The sequence below is a fragment of the Colossoma macropomum genome, unplaced genomic scaffold, assembly GCF_904425465.1.
Source record: "Colossoma macropomum unplaced genomic scaffold, Colossoma_macropomum, whole genome shotgun sequence".
Lineage (NCBI taxonomy): Eukaryota > Metazoa > Chordata > Actinopteri > Characiformes > Serrasalmidae > Colossoma > Colossoma macropomum.
This window is the reverse complement of record NW_023494791.1, coordinates 43,250,051-43,274,059: the sequence shown is the minus strand read 5'-3', so window position 1 is coordinate 43,274,059 and position 24,009 is coordinate 43,250,051. Positions and strand designations below refer to the sequence as shown.

The following is a 24,009-nucleotide window of genomic DNA, read 5'->3' as shown; positions in this document are numbered from 1 at the left end:
GTGCTCTATTACGTTCAGCTTAGGGGTGAAAAATCCCAGTCCACAGTCAGGGAGTTTGTGATGTGACAGGACTGATCATTAGCTAATTGGATGGGATGTGTTATTATAGGGAAAACCTGAGTTCCCTTAAGATATCCATGAACATTAAAGTGGGTTAGGGTTAACTAGTGTTATCCTAATATGCGCTCAGTGCAAGCACTGGGTCTTTGCTGCATGACCCCCACAGTTACTGATATACATTTCCCAAAACACTCATATACATTTCCCAAAACTCTCAACTTACTGGCCTTTAATTACTGATTAAAGGAGGGATCGTTCTTGACAGCTAACGCTAACAGCTTTGTTGTCTAGCTAGATTTCTGACTATAGTTAGAAAGTCTGACAGCTTTTGTGGCTTAGTGTGGCCAAGAATCATCTACTTTCATAGGAAAGGGCTATCTGACTGATATCCAAGCAACCAATCATATACTGTTTTTTGTATAACATAAAGTTCAGGCAGTTTTGAATACTTGAAACTCTTCATAACTTTTAAAAACACTAACTTCAAAAACTTCTTTTTCTTTTTCACTAAATTGCTGTATCTTGCTCCAGAACGAATTGTCACTCTGAAGAAAAGACAACTCTGGTGCCTACACACAGACAATAACCAATCAAAATGTAACTGACAAAATCCCAACAGTTGTGGCCAGGTTAGCACACAATAATATCAAAGTTTATTTATATAGCGCTTTTTGCAACAGGTGTTGTCACAAAGCAGCTTTACAGAAAAAATCCGGGTCCGAGCCCCCATGAGCGTCGCCAATGGCGAAACTCCCTAAGAGCAAGAGGCAGAAACCTTGAGAGGAACCAAGACCCAAAAGGGGAACCCATCCTCCTCTGGTCAACACCGGATACCAAACAACATTAGTACAAAATATTAGAATACAAAACGGTGAAAAACAGGTGGAGCAATGGTTAATTAAATAGTGTGAGTTTATGCAGCAGCAGCATCATCAGGAGGGTCGGCTCACGCAGGTGAGGTTTGCACGTCTGCTGAGTTGTAATCGAGTCTCATCAGTAATGCCCAAACAGACACAATCTCAGCTAATGGGCTAGTTAATGCTGGGTAACAAAATTAGCTAGCTCTCTAATCTTACCCTTGTTGGACCGACTCCATCTGACTTCAACACATCGCCAACTTTGTTAGTTTTAGATGTGCTAAAGTCATACGTGAAAGACTGAAAACTACTGGTCAAATTACGTATTTTTTTTTATTTCCAAAGTAAAAGTAAGTTGGCACTTCATGTACAGGAAACAAACTTAAATATGACACTTTTCTGAAAATTCAATCCACACATTTTATTTAACGTATTAGGAAATTTATAATACAAAATATAAAATGCACCATAACTTCTGCTTCATTGACCTCAGTGCACACAAATACTAGTGCAGTGCTAACAGTGCCCCATTGTGGAGAATCTAAACTATTGTTAAGAAAATGAGAAATATATATAATGGTGACCACTCCTGTCAATACATCTGTTTTTCATTCTTTACTCTAATACATGTTTTTTAATTACAAATTATATTATAAGCATAGCAAACTGAGTGAAAAGTAGAATCTTTGAAATTTGAACTTGAATTTCAGAATTTCTTAGTATTTGGTATGTCCCCCTACTGCTTTAACGACAGCGTGCACTTGAGCTGGACTGCCCAACTTCGTGCAAAAGCCCCTGATGAGTATATCAGATCCACTTGAGAGTCAACTGAACATAAGTTTCAAGAGAAGGAATAAAAAAAATAAATGGTCATGAATGTTCTCAACCTATTGTGACGTCAATGCATCATTACTGTTGTTTTTGTTTCAATCCTGTGTCCTAGAAACAGGAAAACACATTTGGACTGAAGACATCATCAGCTGAACGATGCGTCGGGGCTCACAGAAAAACTCTATATTTTCTCGGTACAACTGTTATCAAAAATGCACCTCAAGTAGGAGCAGCGACTAAAACATGAAAATAAACATGATTATGTATTGTATGAGTGAGAGCTCATTCCTAAACCAACCACACACACAAAAAAAAGTAAAACACTTTCAAGCATTATGGAAATGATGCGAGGAAATAAATACTGAATCTTCATTTCCTATGTATGAAGCCGATGCTACACTGACCCCAATGCTCAGAAGCATGTGCTCATTGAAATGAGGCTCATTTTCATACTCCCAATCTGCTCGCTAAACAAACGTGTGTAATTTTAGCAGTGAATGCTACTATTCCCCTCCCCAGATGCTCTGGTCTACAGCAGGCTGCTAATCAGGGAGAAGCCTCGGCCTCAGTCGGGGGGGGAAGAGCACAGCATGCTAAATTGGATGTTTGCGAAATAAGTGCAGGGATATGTTCATTAGGCCCAGAGGTCACTTAGGGAGATGGAGAATCCCAGCAACAACCGCAGATGTCTTTGCTGCGTTTCTAGACTTACTGAGAAATCTGATGCAAACATCTACAGGACGCAGCCATATCTCACCCTGGAACAGAGCAAAGGTAAACATGAGGGCTTTGTGCAACACAGCAGTTAGACTTTCTTTCTCTAATTGCTCCTCTTTGCACGCTCTCTAATGATTTTTCCTCAGAACTCGCAAACGCGCATGCACGCACACACTGAACTGCGTACTATCGGAGCCCAGGCTGCCTGTCTGAGATGGTCCAACACTCATATGTCCCATCACTGCCAGACCTCATTATCCCTTCCTGCATCCACATCTGACAGCTCCACACTAAAGACTGAAGTGACCAAAGCGCTTGTCTGATTAGCATGTCTGAAGCGGACAAGCTGTGACTCGTGAGCTCACATGCAGCAGCACTAATAAGAGCAGACTGCCCTCTACAGCCTGACCCTCACACAATGATGGGGCACCAAAGAACATTTGACTGAATTCAAGAAGGTATTTTTATATACAAAACTGTGTGAAGGTCAGACACCATCCTTTATTTATTTAATTTCCAGTCAAAATGGACAGATCAAGAGATATTAGATGAGATTAGACATAAAAGAATCCACTTGCATAAGGAAAATATGTGAAAAAACAGGATTTTTTTTATAGGTTAAAGAGAAAATGGGACTCCAAACAACCACCTGCAAGACCTGGTAGACCGCCAGAACTATCCTCATCAGAAACAGCACTTAAAGCTTTCATCTTCGAGAGAGAGGAGAAAATCAAGGTCCACTCTTCTTTCAGATCTGAAATGATCCACAGGTGTTTCTGTCCATCCTTCCACTGTGAGCAGACAACTCAGCGCTATGGGGCTGAATGGATGTGTAGCTGTCAAGAAGCTCTTGCTGAGAAAAGAAAAGCTGCTGATGTTCTGGACCGGCCTCCTCAGAGTTCAGACTTCAACATTACTGAAAGTGTTTGGGATTACTCGGATCATGAGAAGTAGAAAGGGTAACCAACTTCTAAAACTGAACACTGAAGGTATGAAAAATATCCCTGGAGATTTACTTGAGAAACTGAAAGCGAGTCTCCTGAAAAGAATGGAAGATATAATAAAGGCGAAGGTATGGACATAAAAAACACAGAAAAAAATTATATATTTCAAACGTTAAAGCTTCTTTGTTCTATTCTGTTCAATATATGTTGTCTGTTTTTTCCTGAAACAGAAAAATGAATAACGAATGTTTTTAAAGTCACTATTATATTGGTCAGAGGAATACAGTTAAAAGGACACAAGTTTGGAATTTGTTCAATTCCTCAGTGGCTCTTGATGTAATTTCATGAAAGACTGATAAGATAGACTAGGCATTGTATGGTTACTTCTTTGTGCTTTTTTTGCTGCCCTGACTTATAGTTTTGCGTCATTTTGTAAACATAAATAGTTCTGGGAGAAAATGAACGTACACCATTGTTAGCTTAGTGAAAATATAACACTGCAAATCCCAACATTAAACACTGCTTTATAATAATATGTGTGACTTGCACATCATGATTATATAACAAAATGAATGTAACCTTACTAGAATATTCTGAGCTTTATTTTGTGTTGATACTGGTTGTGCTATGATGTAAAGATTCAACCTCTCTAAATTTCTCTTTCTTTGGGATTGTGGATGGTCTCGAGTGATGAGTCCCAAGTCATCAGGGTAATTTTTCCGGACACCTGGCTTGGATTACGGTCCAGGTGACATCAGCAAATGACTGTTTATTTCTCAACAGGCACGAAAGTCAGAAGTCAACCACAGCTATCCATCACAGTGACAGTGAAGATCACATCTTTGCACCTCTACAGAAGGACACAGCAAGCAAGCGACACACAAGGTATGTGCCTCAGGCACTGTGATAAAAAAAATAAAGTCAACGAAAGCAGTATGAAAATGTACACACACACACACACACACACACACACACACACACACACACACACACACAAAGATCATTGCCGCCATGCTGAGCAGCTCCAGAGAGATGTCCTTGTCTTGTCCCTGGAAGCAAGAGGCGCAAGCTGGGCTGACTTTCCTGGAGCTGCTTTGAAGCTTGACGCTGCCGTTTAAGATGTCTCTGAAGCTGGAGGGACCTTATGGATAACCTAGCCTCTGATGATAAAGACAGTCACCTGCCCACTGCTGATAGCATAGCACTGTTAGCACAGGGCAGAACCATAAATAGATGTGGTCAAAAACAAATTTGTCACGACTGAAACACTGTTTTCAATATTTAGATATTTTTTCATGCATATATGTATTTAGGTTGGAAAGCTCATTTGGTTCAAACAACAAAGAACTGTACTTAAGTGTATTTGCATCAATTTACAGGGTTTCAGTGACTTAAATTAACCCCACCTAAGGGCCAAGTTCTATCATTTAAACTTGTGCTGCTCTCAACTGAATTGTTCATATTACATATTTATTTGTGGCACAGATGCAAAGGTTGCATATATGAAAAATCGTATATAATACAAACTTCATTAAGTACATCTCCTTGTATCTGTATTCATTATTCATTTTATCAGTTCCATTTACCATATAGCACTTTATAGTTATACATGTATGTACTATATAATTTGTTAACCCCCATTTACCCTGTTCTTAAGTGGTCAAGACCCCCACAGCACCACCACAGAGCAGGTATTATTTGGGTGGTGGATCATACTTAACACTGCAGTAACACTGATGTAGTGGTGGTGTGTTAGTGTATATTGCGCAGGTATGAGTGGATTTAGCAGTGCTGCTGGAGTTTAAAACACTGTGTCCACTCTTTTAGCCACCGACCTTGTTGATCCATGTGGAAAGTCAGAGATGATATCTCATCTGTTGCTGCAGTTTGTGTTGGTCATCCTCTAGACCAGGGTTTTTTTAATTGCAATTCAATAAGGTCCAGTTAAAGAAAATTTTATTAGGGAAAAGGTCCAGAACATCATAATGTCTAACTTGCATTATGACTCAGTGCCATATACTGTAAACTGAAGTAGCCTAGTAGGTATATCAACATCTTATATAGTCAACAAATGAAAGTACAATTCAGTGATATTTCAACAACATATATTGTCACTTTCCTCTCCGACTGCTGTGTCTCGCCTCCTCCCTCCCCTGTGTGTGTGTCACTCACTCAAGTCTCAGTGCTCATTGTAATGCACAGATCTGATTGGCTGAGTAGCGTCACGTGTGATATTTACAACGCATGCGATTGGTTTGTGAGTTTCCCAACCACTAAACTGGCACTGTACTGACTAGATGTACGCAGATTAAAACAGGACCACCCTGTCGAAATTAAACAATTCTCCATAGTTTATCGGTTGTAGGTCCAGGTCTGCATAGGACAGCGTCTGGGTCCGGACTCGGACCGCGGTCCGCCTATTAGTGACCTCTGCTCTAGACCTTCATCAGTGGTCACAGGATGCTGCCCACAGGACACTGTTAGTTGGATCCAAAAAACTCCAGCAGCACTGCTGTGTCTGATCCACTCATACCAGCACAACACACACTAACATGCCACCACCACATCACTGTCACTGCAGTGCTGAGAATGACCAGCCATCCAAATAATACCTGCTCTGTGCTGGTCCTGTGGGGGTCTTGACCACTTAAGAACAGGGAAAAAGGGGCTAACAAAGTACCTGGTGCCCCCAACTCAAAAGGCCCAGTTACAAATCTCCCCTTTGTTTCCCCTGAACCTATTCAGGCTAGGTTTGAAAACAAGAACTGACCCAGTCAAGACTAGCAGATGACCGGTAGTCCTAAACCACTTTCAGTGGTCTGACCATAAGTAAGCTACCATAAATTAACTTCATCATCGTCATATTTGACATATAATCTGGGAATTGAGAGATAATATTGTCTGAAGATGACTTTTAAAGAACATCTACAGCTTAAATTCTGAATTATTTTTCATAATGTGTTGCTTACAACTGGTGCCACTACTGTTCACTAATTCATACTCAACTTCTCAAGCCATGTAGGATCAAAACAAAACAAAATGTGAACAACTGCAGTTAATGCTATGTGAGATGCATATAAGTGTGGATGCTTCATGGCCTGTCGAGGTAGGCTATACATACCAAAACAATATGCACAATACTAACTACAGAATTTTTTTTTTATTCATTTTGAAAGCAAAAGGCTCCAGGGATGATCTAAGCAAAACAAACACTCCCACCACAAGACGACTAAATAAGCTATCAAACAGAATGAAAATGAAAACTCAAAGAAACCACCCTCCTCAACATAAACAAAGTCGCCCCCCGCCCCCCCTAAAACAGTCCCCCAACCTCTGCAGCTTGCAGGCTAGTAAATCAAAAATGCAGCAAACTAATGCAGAGAGTAGAAATCATAAACAAAGTTTGGAACCACCCCCAAAGACAGTTAACCATGTCTGCTCTTTATGAGAAAACTATCTGGGCTGTTCAGTAGCAAGAAAGTGGAGGAGAAATTTCTATCCATATGGCTTCTGCACTTTTACGTCAGTGTCTCTGTTCAGTGAACTACAGTGCAATTACAATTGTGAGCAATTACATCAGAAGAAGGGGAGGGAAACAACCAGACTAAATGGTTCACAACAAGCCTGAACTGGGAAGTTACTGACTTCTGATAGGAAAAAACACTTGAACCAACTGTTAATTCTCACTGAGAAAGTCTAACTTTTTCAAGTTGCAACTCCTTGACAACTAACAAACAAAAGAGAAGCAGACTTTTGAGTTTGGACTTACGAATGATATGCTAACAGTGTATGATACTGCTAAATATAGAGGAATATTTGGGTGAGTGGAAGGTCAGGTCATTCTGCGCAAGATTTTTTCATCTAACCATACAGGTTCATTTTCAGTGCTGTTAATCTCCACTTTTCAAATAACTAAAGCACTAACCACACAACTCTTTAATTCCACTGTAAGAGCGTTCTATATGCACACAGTAGCTGGCTTACTGGAAGCATCTATCTTTTTCTGATCTCAAACAGTTGGGGTTGAAGATTTTGTAACCTTTTATTTGAAATCTACCTACACAGGGACTTCGTAACACTTACATAAGCATCTTGCTGCGAAAAGCCAAGTGTTCAGGAACACCAAGCTGCAAATGAGGCCTCAATACAAGGCTATACTCTGTACCATGCATGCTGCAGAGCATTCCATATAAATAATATGAAAAAATAGCAGATTTAGCTTAAATTCCAATAACAATTTGACCCTTAAATAACTCGTACAACTAAAGACTAGAGACTTGACTTGGACTCCCACCTGAGACCCCAGGCTCAATTCAGACTCACACCTCAGGCACTCAAGACTTGACTTGGACTCACACCTCAGAGATGAGACTCAGACACCTAAGAGACTTGAGACCTGAATCGAACTCGCAGTCTAGAGACTTTGATCAGATTCATACCTCAGAGACCTAAGGCTTGACTTGGACTCTCATCCCAGAGACTCGAGACTGAAGTTGGACTTGCATAAAGTAAACTTGTGGGACATCTCTGCAATCTGTGGAGCTAAAACCGCGTTCACACCATGTTCATGGTAGCTGATCCTGGAATACAACCTCTGTCTCTCTTTTTTTCCCCAATGTTCTCTCCAATTTAGATGTATCCAATTCCACCCACTAGTTAGGACTCCCCCAGTCACACGATACTACCAGTGCTAGGAGAGTAAAGGCTAGCACAGGCTTCCTCCGAGACCTGTGAAGCACCATCACACCTTTTCGAACTGCTGCTAACACAACATCATTGGAGAGCTGAACGTGCTCGGAAAGTTCCAACCACCAGTTCTGTTAAATCAGCTAACAGACATCTGCGCTAGCATCGCGCTGGGTGATGCGGGGAGAGGAGGGCCATCCTACCCACCCAGAGAGAGTGGGGCTAATTGTGCTCTCCTGGATTTCCAGATGACTGTAGCATCACCAGTGATCAAACCTGCATTTTCCTGATGATGGGGTCAACGCTAAGGTGGCTGCGCCACAAGAGTGCCCCAGTCTCTCTCTTGTGCTACAAAAAAACAAGTGGGCAGGAATGTGAACAGCAGCCACGGAGACTGAGTGAAAAGCAATGAAGTCAGAAAAAAAGACAATGAACCAACCAAGAATTTCTATCTTGAAGAAAAATGGCTGGATAAATGGCTGTAATATGCGATACTCGTGTTGAAATGTCACCCAAAACACTCAGCACAAACTCAATGCCATGAAAGATGTTAAGAAGACTCTGTCAAGCATATGGCAGGCATCTGCAGAAGCTCATACTGACCTTATGTTCCAGAACAAATCAATATATTCTCTTCTGAAGACAAATCTCACACGACGAACTTAACAGGCGAACTTAACAATGCTGTTTCCCAATATCCTGCAGCCGACTACTTATACTACATTGAATCAGCAAATATATCAGAAATTGTCAGGCAGTAAGACAAAACTTTCAACTTGCAAATTAACAAAAATCTGATTCATTATAGCAAATTTGATCCAGAACCCCTGTTTTAATGAACACAATGGGAAACAGGAATATATGCAAATTACTCGATGGAGCAAATCTTGTTAAAAAATAATTAATTTTTGTGACAGGGGATTATTCTAATTACCATACTGCTGCTGAAAGGTCATACAAATACACCCACAACAAGACGCACTTAATGCCACAACACAAGCACAAAAAAGGAAACCCGCTTTTCATTAATTTGCATCTAATAACTGTGTTCGGTACAAGAGGACAGTGGGCCACCCAAACAATGGGGAATAAGCGGCCATCTAATCATAAAATTCGTCAACATCTGGCAGACATGCAGATTAGCGAGCAGAAAATTGAACAGGTGATGACAGGCAAGTGGCCACTAATCTTACAGAGGAAGAGGAGAGGTGTTTCAGACTGAATCTCAGGACATATGTTTATAGGGTCTATTTTACTTGTATTTTATTTATTTATATATTACATAATTCATTTTTGCATGATCCTTTTTCAACCTCGCTTTACCCCCTAGGAATAAACACTGTCGAAGACTGATATATGTAAATGACTGTACCAATTAGCTGCCTGTATTTTGTCTTGGTAAAAAGGCAGTCCAGGTTGAAATGTTCAGTACTGACTAGGTGTGTAGTGGTACATGTTTTCATCCCAAACCGTAAGGCATCAGCAGAAGCTCATACTGACTACTGTCTGAAAAGAGACCCAGCCTTACGTACTTGGGGGGTTTTGTTGCTTTTCTTCTGTTGTACCGATCTGTGATGTCCAAACCATGGAGTGAACCGAACCGTGACTTCTGTGTACTGTAAAATCCCTAATAACGACACTTCTTATCACTTCAGTCTGACCAGGCAGGCTAAACTGTTGTAGGCAGTATAGTCATATATGAACTGTTACATCACAACCACGATGAATTCAAAATAGGCAGGTTTAACAGCTTGTTTTTCATTAATGGACTGTGAGCTCAAGAGTAAAGAGTATGTTTTTAAATGTTAATAATCTTTACACAGTACAGAGCTGTGCAAAAGGCAGAAACCCCCTGTATTTGTTTAACGTCTAGTAAAAAAAAAAAACACTAAGTACAAGTTATTCATTTATCAAAAGACATTTCTGAGGAGATTAGATACAAGATAACTCAATTGTATGAGGAAGAGGAAAATAAAAGGAAAATAAGTGAAATAAAAAAACAAAAATCAAAAACTGAAGTGTAAAAAATTACTAAAAGAAGCCTTTGAGAAAAGAAAATAGACAAAAAAATGAACTGTGAAAGCTGCTCAAAATAAATAAAAGTGTTTCAATGACCAATGACCGCTGGGATAGGCTCCAGCTCCCCCCCTGCGACCCAGCAGGATAAGCGACTTAGAAAATATGTGTGTGTGTGAGTGTGTGTGTGTGTGTGTTTCAGATTATATGGTGTGTGAGAAGTAAAAAAAATGCAAACAACTTCTAAGACTGAACTTCAGAAGTGTGGAAAAATATTCTTGTGGATTTCTTTGAAAAACTGAAAGCAAGTCTCCTGAAAAGTATGGAAGCTGTGTTAAAGGCAAAAGCAAAGAGTGGACAGAGTACTGGAAAAAAAAAAACATATTTAATTGTTGTAGCTTCTGTTTAATTTTCTGCTAAATATGTTTGCTGATTTTTTGCTGATACATGAATAATTTGTACTTAGTACTTTGACTGGAAATTAAATAAATGAAGGGTGGTCTCTGACTTTTCTATTGTACTGTATATCATATTTCTAATTGAAAAATATAAGCAAGACGAATATGGTTTTCAATGATATTGACTCTTTAACTATGTGTGAATTGTATCATCATCCAGTGCATCTGTGTAATAATCCTACACAGAAGTCGAGATGGAGGTATCTGAAGACCACAGTAATAGCAGGTGTTAGATAACAATATGAATTATAGAACACAAGAGTGCTGAGCACTCATGAAATAGTGAAAATAACTGAGGCTCTTTTTGGTTATTTATACATCTCTGGCAAGACAAGAGCCAAACTTAATGAGGTTAGTTGTCAAGCTAAGGCTCCGAGTCTACTGGGGGGAGACCCTATTAAGCAAATCAAAGACATCTGTACAAGACGTCTTGTGCATCATCATTAGAATTTCAAAGTGGCTCTGATTGTTTGATCTCATATCCAAAAATTATTGTTGGGAAAGTCATTATCATAAACCCAGTTCTAAATTTGTTTTCCTCAGTCCTGGTTATGATCCATAATTAACATCCTGGAAGAGACTTCTTCCCTCCTCAGACGGCAAATCCACATGGAATTTATACCACCAGGAATTCTGTGAAAACGATAATGGATTTTAATCACGACAGAAAGTGAAACTGTGGAAATTTACTTACGTTAATAAAAGCGCGTGATTGTATTTCTACACAAAAAGATTTTTTTTTTCCTAGAAAGCAATACTTACAACCTCTAACGGTCACAAAATGTTCCACCTCAGCAAGAATAAAATATCTGAACATTTCATATGACGTAAACAGCTCACTCTTGCCCTAGCTCGTATTTCCTACAAAAATATCTCATATTACATAATGCGGATACACTGCCATAACACAACGGCTTCATTTAAAACCCTTATTTGCCTTCTTACAGACTAAGAGAGGCCGCAGACAATGTTCCCAGTTCGCTGGCAGGAGCAATGATATTAAATTCAGTGGAATGAAATGAAAACTTTCCCCAAAAAGCAGCACAGAAGGATGAAATAATAAATTAGACCCATTTGAGCACATTGACTGATTCCCTGAGTGCCTGCGGCGCCGTCCGTCCGTAATCTATCTCTGTAATAATCATTCATGCTCTAAATACATCAGAGAGGGAGGATAATAAAACACACACCATTCAGCTCCATTGATTTGCATTGTTAATTTCCCGCTTGATGGCTGCGGAGAGAGAATGATGAAGGGCCGCTTAAGTGCGCTTAAAGGATCTAGCTTGGCAAATCACAAGTTAGCCACTGTCAGCAATGAGGCCTGACAATAAGCGCTCTTTCATCTTTCCACCAGGAAACGTCTAGAAGGAGGAATAGGTGGAGACAGACTGAAGGAGACAGAGGTGCATCTGTGCTGGGAATCGGCTCCATCTCAGGTTTCTATAGGGCTGGACTGCAAAGGAGGCAGAGAGCCATAAATTTCTCTCCTGTCATTCTATGTCTAAAGTCTGACAAAAAAAAATTAGTTTAAGCTGACTTTCTTTAGTTTTTGAGTATTAATTAAATCCTACATATGCAGTAACTTCCATTTAAATAAGTACAGCCAAAACAACCATTAAGTACAAGTGCATTTTTGAGGAGACATAAGTTTCCAAAAATGAAGTTCAAAAAAGTTACAGAGAAAATGGGACTCCCAACAACCACGCAAGACCTGGTAGACACCAAAACTGTCCCAATCAGATAAACAGCACTTAAAGATTTCATCTTCGAGAGAGAGGAGAAAATCAAGCTGCTTGTTATAACAAAATAAACATATTTAAAGTATCGGGTCACTCAAAGCAAAGAGATTTTAGTTTGAAGCCAAAGTCAGTTAAAAGTCTACCAGTGCAAATATTTTTGCTTTTTAATTTATAATTGTTTACATTGTTCATTTTTGTGAATAGAGTTTATGTGAAGGATAGTGTTTATAATTTTATCTTATTTTATTTTTTACTTTAGTCTTATATACATGGTCTATATAGTAACAAGTAACAAACTATAACCCTGTTAAGTATTTATCAAGGTTAATCACTTTGTTAATTCTCTTCTTGTTACTTCTTTTCTTGAGTGCCTTGTTGTCCCTTTGCTGCTGTAGCACTGAGAATTTCCCCATTGTGGGACTAATAAAGGATTATCATATCTATTATCTAGTCCTTGGTAGAATGATCCATTTTTCTCCCAAAAACTTGTCTGGGTGAGCAGTGCGGTAATCTGTTAGCAAAATGGGCAGAAGTCATAAAGAGGAATTCCACCGATTTTTCAAATTTCTGCATAAGCCCATGCCTTTCAGAGACTGATGTGAAATGGATCACTTTACTCATTTCTTTACAGTGGTAGTGATAGGAACCAAGGGACGTGATGTCTACAATGTAAATATATTGACAGTTAATATAAATTTGCTATCCAAAACCACCAGAGAAACTGCATGACTTTGTTTTCATCTTAACCACTTAATTATGCAGGAATTTTGAAAAAAAAATGTGAAATTCCCCTTTAAAGACACCAACAAATACAACCTGTTTATTTCTCGGACATAAGCGAGGTTGGAAAATGACCGCATAAAAGTGAAGTATGGGACATGAAACCACACAAACACGGTAAATGGGCTTCAGGGAGAAAAAAATACAAGAAAAATATAGAACATGGCGCCGTTAATGACTGGAATATGAAACCTCAGCGTCATGCCTCAGCTGGATAGCAGCATCTGGGGAATTCAATCCTCACAGGTTACCAGTCAGGGCTGCATGCCCAATGTTAGAATGATGTAGCCTATACAATCTGACATCATCACTGCTGGACACTGTAGCCCTCCCCTGTGTGGCTGTGTGTGGGATGAAAAATAGACAGTTATAACACGGCCAGCACACTGTACTACACCAAGCTCCGAAGGCAAGGGTGAAATTAGAGTGCCATCATAAATAATGTAGCCATGTTGGTGAGGAGGTAAAATAAAAAAACGCATGTTACTGACTGTAGTGAGTGTGTACTCAGACAGCTAACATGTAAACACAAAAAGTCTGTCGCTTGACGAGAGAAGTCTGCCAGACTGCAAGGATGGGCGATCAGGCATAAATATATCATCAGGATATAGGAAGACAATTTCATGATACATGATATGTGTTGTGATATTTAGGCTACGTTCACATTCCAAGCCTCATTTCTCAGTTCAGATTTTTTGCTTATATCAGATCTTGACTTAATGGTTCACATTCGTGAGGGTAAGTGACCCATATCTGTCATTAGTGTGAACACACCTTCGCCCTGAAATGACTCGCATGTGCACATCCTAATTAATAATGTCACACAAATAAACTACACGCATCATAAACAACATCAACCAAACGAACTAACAAGCCTTTAGTGCAAAGATGATCTGCATTATTAGAGTGAAGGCAAAAAAAGGTCAGACGCATTGCCTTTCTAGCGATGACGGCCCTGCGGTTTAGGCACTGCTGCCATGTATGCACTGATGGTGTAAATGTGCATGGTGCATGCATAGTGGAAAACACCTTCATTCCAACCTGAACATTCTCATTAAAGGGGCATTCCATCTTACTTAAAGTAAGGGTTTATATGTTACTGTAGCTCCGCTTTATATCTTTTAGCCTCTTTTAGGTTTGACAGAATTCACAATTCTATATCATTTTCATGTTTTTGTTCATTAGTGTTCTCTCAATAAACAGTAATTAATCTTCTCCACTTAAGCATGATGCAGGTGTGCTTAAAGCAATTTTTTAAACAGCAGTTCACAATTGAGAAAAACTTATTAGCATTCGGGCCATCAAATACAGTCGTATGTAGTGTTGCACCAATATCGATACTGTACCAGTATCAGCGCCAATACTGGCAGTATCTGCATTGATAATGGTGATGACGATATATATGACAGAAACCACAAAGCATTTTCTGATACCTGTGTGCCGGTAGAAGAACTTAACAACGTTATCAGTATGGGCTGACATGCAGCAGTAAAAATGCTCATGGTAGGATCTGTAAGTATTTGGTGAGAAAAACACACTAATAGAACCGCTAACCCTGAGTGGCTGAGCTGCTTCTTTCAGTAATAACTCATCTGCCGCTGTGCGGTCACTTACAGCCTGAGTTAACATTACTGAGAGAGCCGAAGGAACTGCTGGACTCTCAGCGTAATGATAACATTTAGCCTTGATTTAGCCTTTAGCATAGCAGCTCTCTAGCTGGCCTCGGCATCCACTAGCCCGACCTGCAGTGCGCCTCTGTCGGTCAGCTGTATCACACAGCAGCGGGGTCTCATGACTCTGCTTTATTTGTGATGCAGAACATAGATTTTATCAAAATACTTTTTAAAAATGTAATATACATTTTTTTAAAAAATGTAACTGTATAACGGGACTTTTATGTGAGTTAGGTTCGATAGAGCTAGTATAGGTATCAGTATGCAGTACCGGCCGATACTAAATGATCAGGTATTGGTATCGGTGCATCTCTAGTCATTTGCAAAAGTTTGAACACCCCCAGTTAAATTCCATGTTGTGTTGATTTTCTAAGTGAAAATAAATGAACATGTTCTCTAGAGAAAGCAGACTAAAGCATTTTCTCCAAGTTTTAGTGCTCTATTTCTAATTATTTATTTCCATGTATGGCACATTTAATGATTTATGTTATATTTCTTTCAAATATATTAAACTCAGCAAATAAATATAAGTTGTGCACTAACATTTGCAGAAAAATTCCATATTTAAGTTTATCCTCTGTATCGGATGTGTTAACTTATTTTCACTTAGAAAACCGACAAAGTGTGTAATCTGACTGGAGACTTTTTTTTATTACTTCCACGTTTAAAAATATTTCTCCCTCAAGCAGTGAATAAATATAATGGATTGTCATTTTGTCCATCCCTACATACTTTGGTTAAGGTCACTGCACCCCACACAATGATGCCTGTTCGCTAGGCATTTTCTGAGGGCATCTGAGAGGCTCTACCACTTTGAATTATTTTAAAGTATCAGTTTAATTATTAGTTTAATTTTAATTCTGAGAAAGCCAGAAGACACCACAAAAACAAACAGGCTGCTGGAGCTGCTTCAAATCCAATCAAACTAACTACAGCTAACTGTAATGCAGTCCAAAGGGAGCCTTTCAAATCATCAAAACCCCGAAACGCACGACTCCCCCTACAGCTGGTAAGCCGAACTGATTCATATCAAATCTTATTGTATTGTTTCTTTCTAATCAAAATGCTACCCTGAAGATAAGACAGGCAGCAGTGGCTCCTTTGTTTAGATTAAACTACTCCATTATCGGAACGCCCTGAGAGCCTGGTTTACAAGTACATATTTGATGAGAATCCAAACACCAACTGTGACAGCAAAGTGGCATAAAAGCAACGTTTTAACTTCAGCACAAGTACCCGAGCATAAACTCCCACAGACACTGATGCTCTCAGATAAAAAGGCGTCGATTATTGTATCGTATTTTTAAAAAGCTCCATGAATACGCTTTCCAGCTCACCATTTCCATGTATGTTTTTATGGCAGTATGTTGTAGCCTGTTAAATGACAAAAGGATAGAAAAAGGGAAGAGTGGGGCATCTGTTAAGGCTTTCAGCGATACAAAGCGTCCCATTTGCACAGGGCGCTGTCAGAATTAATTGGTTTGTGTGGACGGGTAATGAAGGAAAATGGCGGTGTTTATCGTCGCATTCGCCTCGTTAAAAGAAGGCCATTTGCTTGGCAGGCTGCTGACATTTTCACAACATCCAGAAACTGTGGCATTTTCTTTTTAGGAGGAAGATTAAAGCTCAATATACTTATGCTTTCTGGGGTCATTTAGTTTGCTTTGCTTCTGTACATGCATTTCATGTTTGCACAGTGGACCAGTTAAACGTTACATGATGACTTCATGAGGAAAGTATAATGATCTTCTATCTACTAAATGAATCTAATGAATCTAAATATGTGTGTGTTTGTGTGGCAGCTGATAGAAACCCTATACACGGTGACATGAACTCTTACAATATCTCAACCAGAAACCGTATGATATTTTAAAGTCTCCTTGTCTTCTGTTTGGGTCTTCAGACTTCTGAATGGCTGCTTCATGATACCTCTGACTGCATCCATCCACCTTGTATCTGATCATCCTCTTTTACCTTCAACACTTCCAAACATGATGGTCCAATCATGATGGTCCAATCGTGATTTCCAATAAATTGGTTCTTCTCAGAGTATGTCCAAAATAAGACAGGTGAGAGGTGAGGCTTGGTATGAACAAGGATCCATCTGTTCTTTTGTCAAAAGTCTTTGCCAACAACAAAGTTCTAAGGCATCTATATTTTTCCTGTTTTGCTGTTTATTGTCCAGCTTTCACATCCACAAAGAACCACAGAGAAGGTCATAGCCTGGGCAATTCTGATCTTTCTTTGTAGAGAATCTGAAGATCTTTACGTGCTCAGTTCTGCCGAGTGCCACATTGTGCCATATTTTTTAAGTGCTGGATCCTTTGGCGTTAATAATTCATCAGAGTAGGCAAATCTAGCCACTATTTTCACATCTTCTCTGTCAATGGAAAAAGTTATCAGTCTTTTGTGCTGTCATCAACTTAGTCTTTTCATATTGAGTCCTACCTTTTCACTCTGTTCTTTAACCTTCCTTATAAGGGCCTTCGATTCTTCCAGTTTTTCCACTATGAGTGTTGTATCATCCGCCTATTGAAGGTTATTGCTGTTTCTTCCACCAATCTTGAATCCTCCAGCCCTGCTTCTCTCATCATCTGTTCTGCACTCAGGTTGAAAATGTAGCCTTGTCTAACTCCATTTCCAATGTGAAACCAGTCTATTTATCCATTTTCTGTCCTGAACGTGGCTTAATGATCAGTGTAGATGTTCCAGTAAAGAACCTCTACACTGATCAACAACCTTACAGCTTTGCTGTAGTCACTGAAACACATGCTGACTACCTTCTTGAACGGATTACTGATTCTTTTTCAATAATCCAGCAAACATCCCAAATGATGTCTCTTGTTCTTTTGCCTTTCCCGAATGCTGCCTGTACATCTGTCAGTTCTCTTTCAATGAAAGCCTCTAGTCTGTGTTGCAACCTCAGAAAACCCAAAACTGAGAATATTTAAAGATTCGACTGGATTTCATCATTTTATGGAGCCGAGCACAACTGAAGAGATTTAAAACAATTTCTAACTGTATATATATATATATCACCTTTAGACACTGTCCCATATGAATTCCATTGCTCATACATACATCATTTTAAAAGTTAATAAATAAGAATAAGAATAATGGTAATAAACATTTAGCTAGAACTTTCACACGTATTCATTTTAATAGTAACTTGTTCTATTGCTTCCATTTTTCAGGTGAAACAAAAATGAAAGAAACATGACAGCAACAGGTGAACAGGCTAACACTTCAGCTCATTTCTTTAAAAGGATTAAAATATACATATTAAATTCATCTTTCAACAAACAATCGCGTTTCAGAAATAACAAATCAACATGTTGCAAAATGTCTTTTTTTTTATTACATTTTTGGCTTTTCCACAAAATAGAAGTTAGCGAAAACTGACGTTTCTGCAGGCCACCCAAGTATTTCTACAGCAAATACATTTGTAATCAAGGAAAATTACTGTAGATTAAAATTATTATTTTAGTGACACAAGAAGTTTCACTTAAGTAAATAAGCAAATAATCCATTCTGGTTAGACTGATACAAATATAAGTACTGACATCAGTCCTTACCTCCCTCCTCCTGGAAGCCCAGCATGTCTGCTTTACTTTCCAAACCACCGCAGCAACCAGCAAAAGGGAAAGGAAACAGCTGTAGGATAGAGAATGAAAGTCAAGTGAATAAAGACATTTTTCATGACCTTTTTTACTCATCTTTACCAACAATTACAGAAATATTAATTTATTTATTTGTCCCTTTATGTATGCATCAAATCCATCAAGACAAATTCCTAGTACAACCAAGTATACTTGGCCAATAAAGTGAGTGTGTATCAGGTCAACTGCAGCGAGCAGCCCATGAACACAAATCAAACCTGTCGATGGGAATGTTCTGTAAAGCTGGAAAACTGATGCAACAACTGTCCACATGTCCAACCTTCTCAAACCCTGCATAATGCACTGTAGCACATTAACAACACCTCTATCGAAACGTGGTGTAAATTAGAGCTGTGCAATATGGAGAAAATATTGCGATACATGTCCTGCAAAACTTCCAATATATTCAAAATGTACTGATGTATTAAGAATGTAAAATGGTTAAAGATTGGGCTGAATTATTTTTCACATGCAGCATACAGTACTGCGCACAATCAGAGGCCACCCTTCATTTATTTAATTTACAGTCCAAATGGCCATTAATGAAAAACAAAGCATATCATTAACAGAAAATTAACAAGCCTCAAACAATATGTATTATTTTTTCAGTAATTAGTGTGTCCACGCTTTAGCTTTATAACAGATTCCAATCTTATCAGGAGACCTGCGTTCAGTTTTTCAAAGAAATCTGCAGGGATAGTTTGCAGCCTTAGAAGTTGCATTTTCTGCTTACTGTGATGTGAATAAACCCAACACTCTTCGTTGATCAGTCTGTTGTTTGCTGGTTTGATTTGTAAATGTTCTTTTGTGTCTATGTCCCTTTCTCAGCGAGGCTTCTTGACAGCTACACATCCTTTTAGAGCCATAGCGCTGAGTTGTCTTCTCACAGTGGAAGGATCTGTGGATCCTTTCAGATATGAAGCAAGAGATTTTCTCCTTCCTCAGGTTTTGGTGGTCTACCAAGTCTTACAGGTGGTTGTTAGGAGCCCCATTTTCTCTGTAACGTTTAATCATGTTTTTAACTCCAGTTTTGAAACCGCATGTTTAGGTGTTTGTTCTCCTTTTGTCTCCTTCCTTATTCAAGTGGATTTTGTAATCTCCTCAGAAAAATGTACTAAATGGCAAGTTCGATTGGAAATTAAAGAAATGAAAGGTGGTCTCTGACATTTGCACAGTACTGTATAGAAATATGTAGAGGTATTAGGGTCAGGATGTACTGCACTGTAACAGATTGTGTCCCTCCAGCCCAGAGAATCGTAAGCCCTGTGTCAGTACTTCAGCATCAAAGGGGCGAGGGACACTTGGGGCTATGTCAACTGCCTGCTGAGACACAGCCGTCTTTGAGCCTGAGCCCTTGTCAATCCGTGTCACACATTCTCATGTAGAGGGGGGCTCAGACGCCTTCTATGCTTTTACAAAGACAATCTATAGCTTTAAGAAGCGGTAGGAAAATAAGAAGCTTGTAGATCCTCTTAAGCACCATGACATTTCAGATCCATGCTTGACACAGCTTTTACATAGTCGATAATGACACAAGAAAACAAGATTCTCTGCAAACGTGCCAAACACCACAACTGTTTGGCTTTAGGTTTTTTGAGAAACAGAAAATTTTATAACATTTTTATAACAAAATTTTATAACATTTTGACTTAAAAGGAAACACATAATGACCCTGAAGATTTGAGCCAAAAGGTATGCTATTAAAAATGAAGGTTCCTAAATGGTTCTTGGCTTGAACATCTGGTTTTAGGAGAAACCTTCTAGGACAATCTTTAAACTTTAAAAATTTTCTTTACACTGACACACCTCACACATCATCTCAGTGATACATTCAGGCTTAGTACCCTTTAAATCACTTAAATGTGCCCCCCTGAGTAGTTGGTGAGTGTGCTTGTCCACACTGGTCATAGTAAAATGGATCAGCAAGTGGAATTGGAGTTTTCTGTGTGCTGTTATGCTTCCTGTCGCTGTATAAAGAAGAACGATGAAAGCTTATTATTTTGTTTTATTAGAATGACAATGAAAGTTGACTCAAGTGTGGTGTCCATTCAAATTCATATGTTTGTTTGCACAAATAGGTAAACAAATCTAAATCTATGAAATGTTGGCTTGTGAAATCACATTCTTACATATCAAAATAAATGCAACAGCATTGAGACATCATGTTGTTAAAGAAGAAAAGTGGACGAAACAGCTTTTTGAGCTGACATTAAAAGGTTAAAGAATCGTCCACTGAAAGGTTCGGTAACACTTTCTATGAATGTCACCTTTGTAAGCATCTATAAACACATTCAGAACATGTTATAATGCATTCATAAGGCATTATAAACATGGCTATAAATATTTATAAAAATGCATCACACGTTATAGCCATGCTTATTATGCATTATGAATTGTTAACATAATACATTATAAGTACTGATCATAACAAATCATAAGAGCTCATAAGTCATATTTGACCGCTCTAAGTAAAGTGAAGTGTACTGTACTAAAGCCTCCTCCAGTGTTCAGAGTGAGGCTTCAAGCTGAAGTATTTACTGAAACACTTCAACACACAAAGTACAGCACATTACAGGCTTCAAATGACAGAGTTTAAACTAGTGCTGCCATCAGTGTTTTACCCAATGTAGAAAAGTCAATCTACACCACCGTTAGCTTGGTATTTGTCTTTACTTTACGCTCTCCAAGCTGGGACTGACTTCTTTGGCGCTGACAGTATAACATGTTATCAACACTACTTATAATGCATTATATTAACAATTCATAATGTGTAATAAACATGGCTATAAAGGGTAATTCATTTTTATAAATGTTTATAATCATGTTTATAATGCTGTATGAATGCATTATAACATGTTATAATGTGTTTATAGATGCTTACAAATGTGACATTCATAGAAAGTGTTACCAAAGGTTCTTTAGGGAACCAAAAACAGTTCTTCTATAGCATCGCTGCAAAGACCAATCATTTGCACTGTTATAATCACTTAAAATATCATATTTCAAAGACACAAACTAAATTTGGTAAAATTAGCAGTGGACTGGTGTAAACGTACTCCTGTCCAATTTCTGCTAAAAGGCCAGCAAAACACTTCTTTATCAAATCTATTAACGACGAGGGCAATTAATGCTTAACAAGACAGCTAACGTGCTAATGTAGCGAGGAAGAGGCTAATTAGTGCGACTACATCCATGTTAAACAGAGAGAGGTGTGAAAGCTGATGTAATGTGCTGTGATGGCTTTTTCTTCTTCTTTCAACAGCTTTCATTGCACTTCTCCACATCAATGCACTAAAGAAGATTCTTGTTGTTTCGCTTGTTGGACATTGCCAGGCTATGTATTTAGTATATGTATGTTAAAAAAAACAGCCAGCGCATCAGAAACTACATAGCTTCCTTTCCTGTTACTCGACATGACAGATGATCTACTGTCATGATAAATGATATACTGATTATTCAATTAAGCAAGGAATCAGTTTTTTTAAGGCCAACAATAAAAATGGATGTAACTGAACAAAAACAAACAAGTTCATATCTTTTCCAAGATTCCAAAATACTGGAAAAAGTTTAGCAAACAAGCATTTAAAAAGACTAACCATTCTGATTTATCAGTAAAGTACATTTTAATTGATGATTCTTTTTTTTTTAAATCAAGTAATCTAGCTGAACATCCAGTTTTAGCACATTTTCTAAGAATACCTTTAAAAATAACTTCAGAAAAACTCATCCATGTCCATGTCATTACTGACTAACAGTTCTTGAATATAATATGGCTGGAAGTTTAAGGGAGTCAACTTGAGTAATGGTAACAGCCCTAACATTCTCCTGTATTTCATGTTTCTTCAAGAATGGATGTTATTTATAACCTTTCACTGATTTTGTTTCCAGTCAAAACAGTCAATAAGTTTGATTTATTTTTCAGCGACAGGAAAAAGGCAACATATTTAATAGGAAATTACACAGAAGCCTCAACAACTAAATAAAATATCACTTTTTTCAGTATTTAGTGTGTCCATTCTTTATCTTTATTACAGCTTCCATTCTTTTCGGGAGACTTGCTTTCAGTTTCTCAAAGAAATCTGCAGGGATATTTTTCACACCTTAGAAATTGGCTGCACTTTCTGCTTCTCATGATCAGTCCATTATTTCTTGGTTTGATTTGTAGTTTCCTTTTCTCAGTGAAGCTTCTTGACAGCTACACATCCGTTCAGACTCAGAGCCCTGAGTCGTCTTCTCACAGTGGAAGGATGGACAGAAAGACCTGTGGATGTTTTCAGATCTGAAGCAGCTTGATTTCCTCCTCTCTTTTAAAGATAAAAGCTTGTGCTGTTTATCTGATGGGGACATTTGTGGTGATCTACCACATCCTGCATGGTTGTTAAAATCCCTGTTTTCACTGTATCTTTAAAAAATATATTTTTTTGTTTCCCTTTGACTTAGATTAGTCGTTTTTATATTGAAATCGCAAACTAAGAAAGTGCAAATTGCAAGATTTATTGCCTCTGTCATCAAAAACGCTGTCCTTAGTTTTAAGAGGGAAAATGTAACCGAATAACGTAGAATTTGAGAACTGTCGACATAAGGCAGACCAATCAGAGGGAACCAAACCTCCATGTTTTGTGATATCACAAGCACAACTTACTGGCAGTCTGGCAAACTACATTAAGGGGTCAAGCTTTAAGCTAGTAAAGGTCAATATTCTGGTATTGTCAAAACAAAAGGGCCTGAACCTTAATTTATAGAATACAATCTCAATTTAAATCACAGTTGAAATATTAGTCAGAAAAATCGCAATTAGATATTTTATCCAAATCGTTCAGCCTTACTTTGACTTTCCCTTCCCCTAGACAAGTAGATTATCTTATCTAATCTCCTCAGAAATATCTCCTGAAAAATGAACAACTTGTATTTAACAGCGAACTAGAAATGAAATAAATGAAGGGTGGCCTCTGACTTTTGCATAGTATTGTATATATATTCAAAGAATTTATTAATAGCATCAAGTGTAGCGATTCTTTGTCTGCACCATACAGTATAAGCAAACACTGTCGGGCAATAAGACTTAACAGACTGCGAATGTCAGGTTCTTTCTGCCTGTATTTCTCCACCTCATCGTCATCTGTATTGAGATATGCTGGTCTTAATATCTGAGTGTACGTAATGTAATATTAATGTAATATTAATGTGTCCTGAAGTGTGTGAGTGTGATTCTGTTTGTGAGGGTACATCTGTAGTGTGTACTCATCTGTGTTATTGATCGGTGCAGGTTATGATCGCAGTCTGAGTAAAGATTTAAGAGGAGAGTCAATCTACCTGCACCAGCAGAGAGAACGGACTACCTAGAGAGAGACTACAGAATCGATAGACAAACACTGAGCAGAGCCCAGTACCCACGTATATACACTTACACACACTCGCACGCTTGTACAAGCAAATATGCACCAATGCACATGGATACACTTCCACGAACAGACACACATTTCCACACATCTTTTTCTCCTCGAATGCCAAGTTGCAAGACATAAAGCACATTCATCACTAGGGCTGGACCGCATGCACTTATTTTCATACCATCAATCAGTACAA

General features: G+C 38.5%; 1 protein-coding gene across 1 annotated transcript in view; it reads right to left on the bottom strand.

The window, feature by feature from the left end:
- atrnl1a (attractin-like 1a) overlaps positions 1–24,009 on the bottom strand; it is a 370,723-nt gene that overhangs the window by 133,583 nt on the left and 213,131 nt on the right. The window contains 1 exon segment of the mRNA XM_036575121.1: positions 18,340–18,418. Within this exon segment, the coding sequence (XP_036431014.1) occupies positions 18,340–18,418 (79 nt within the window).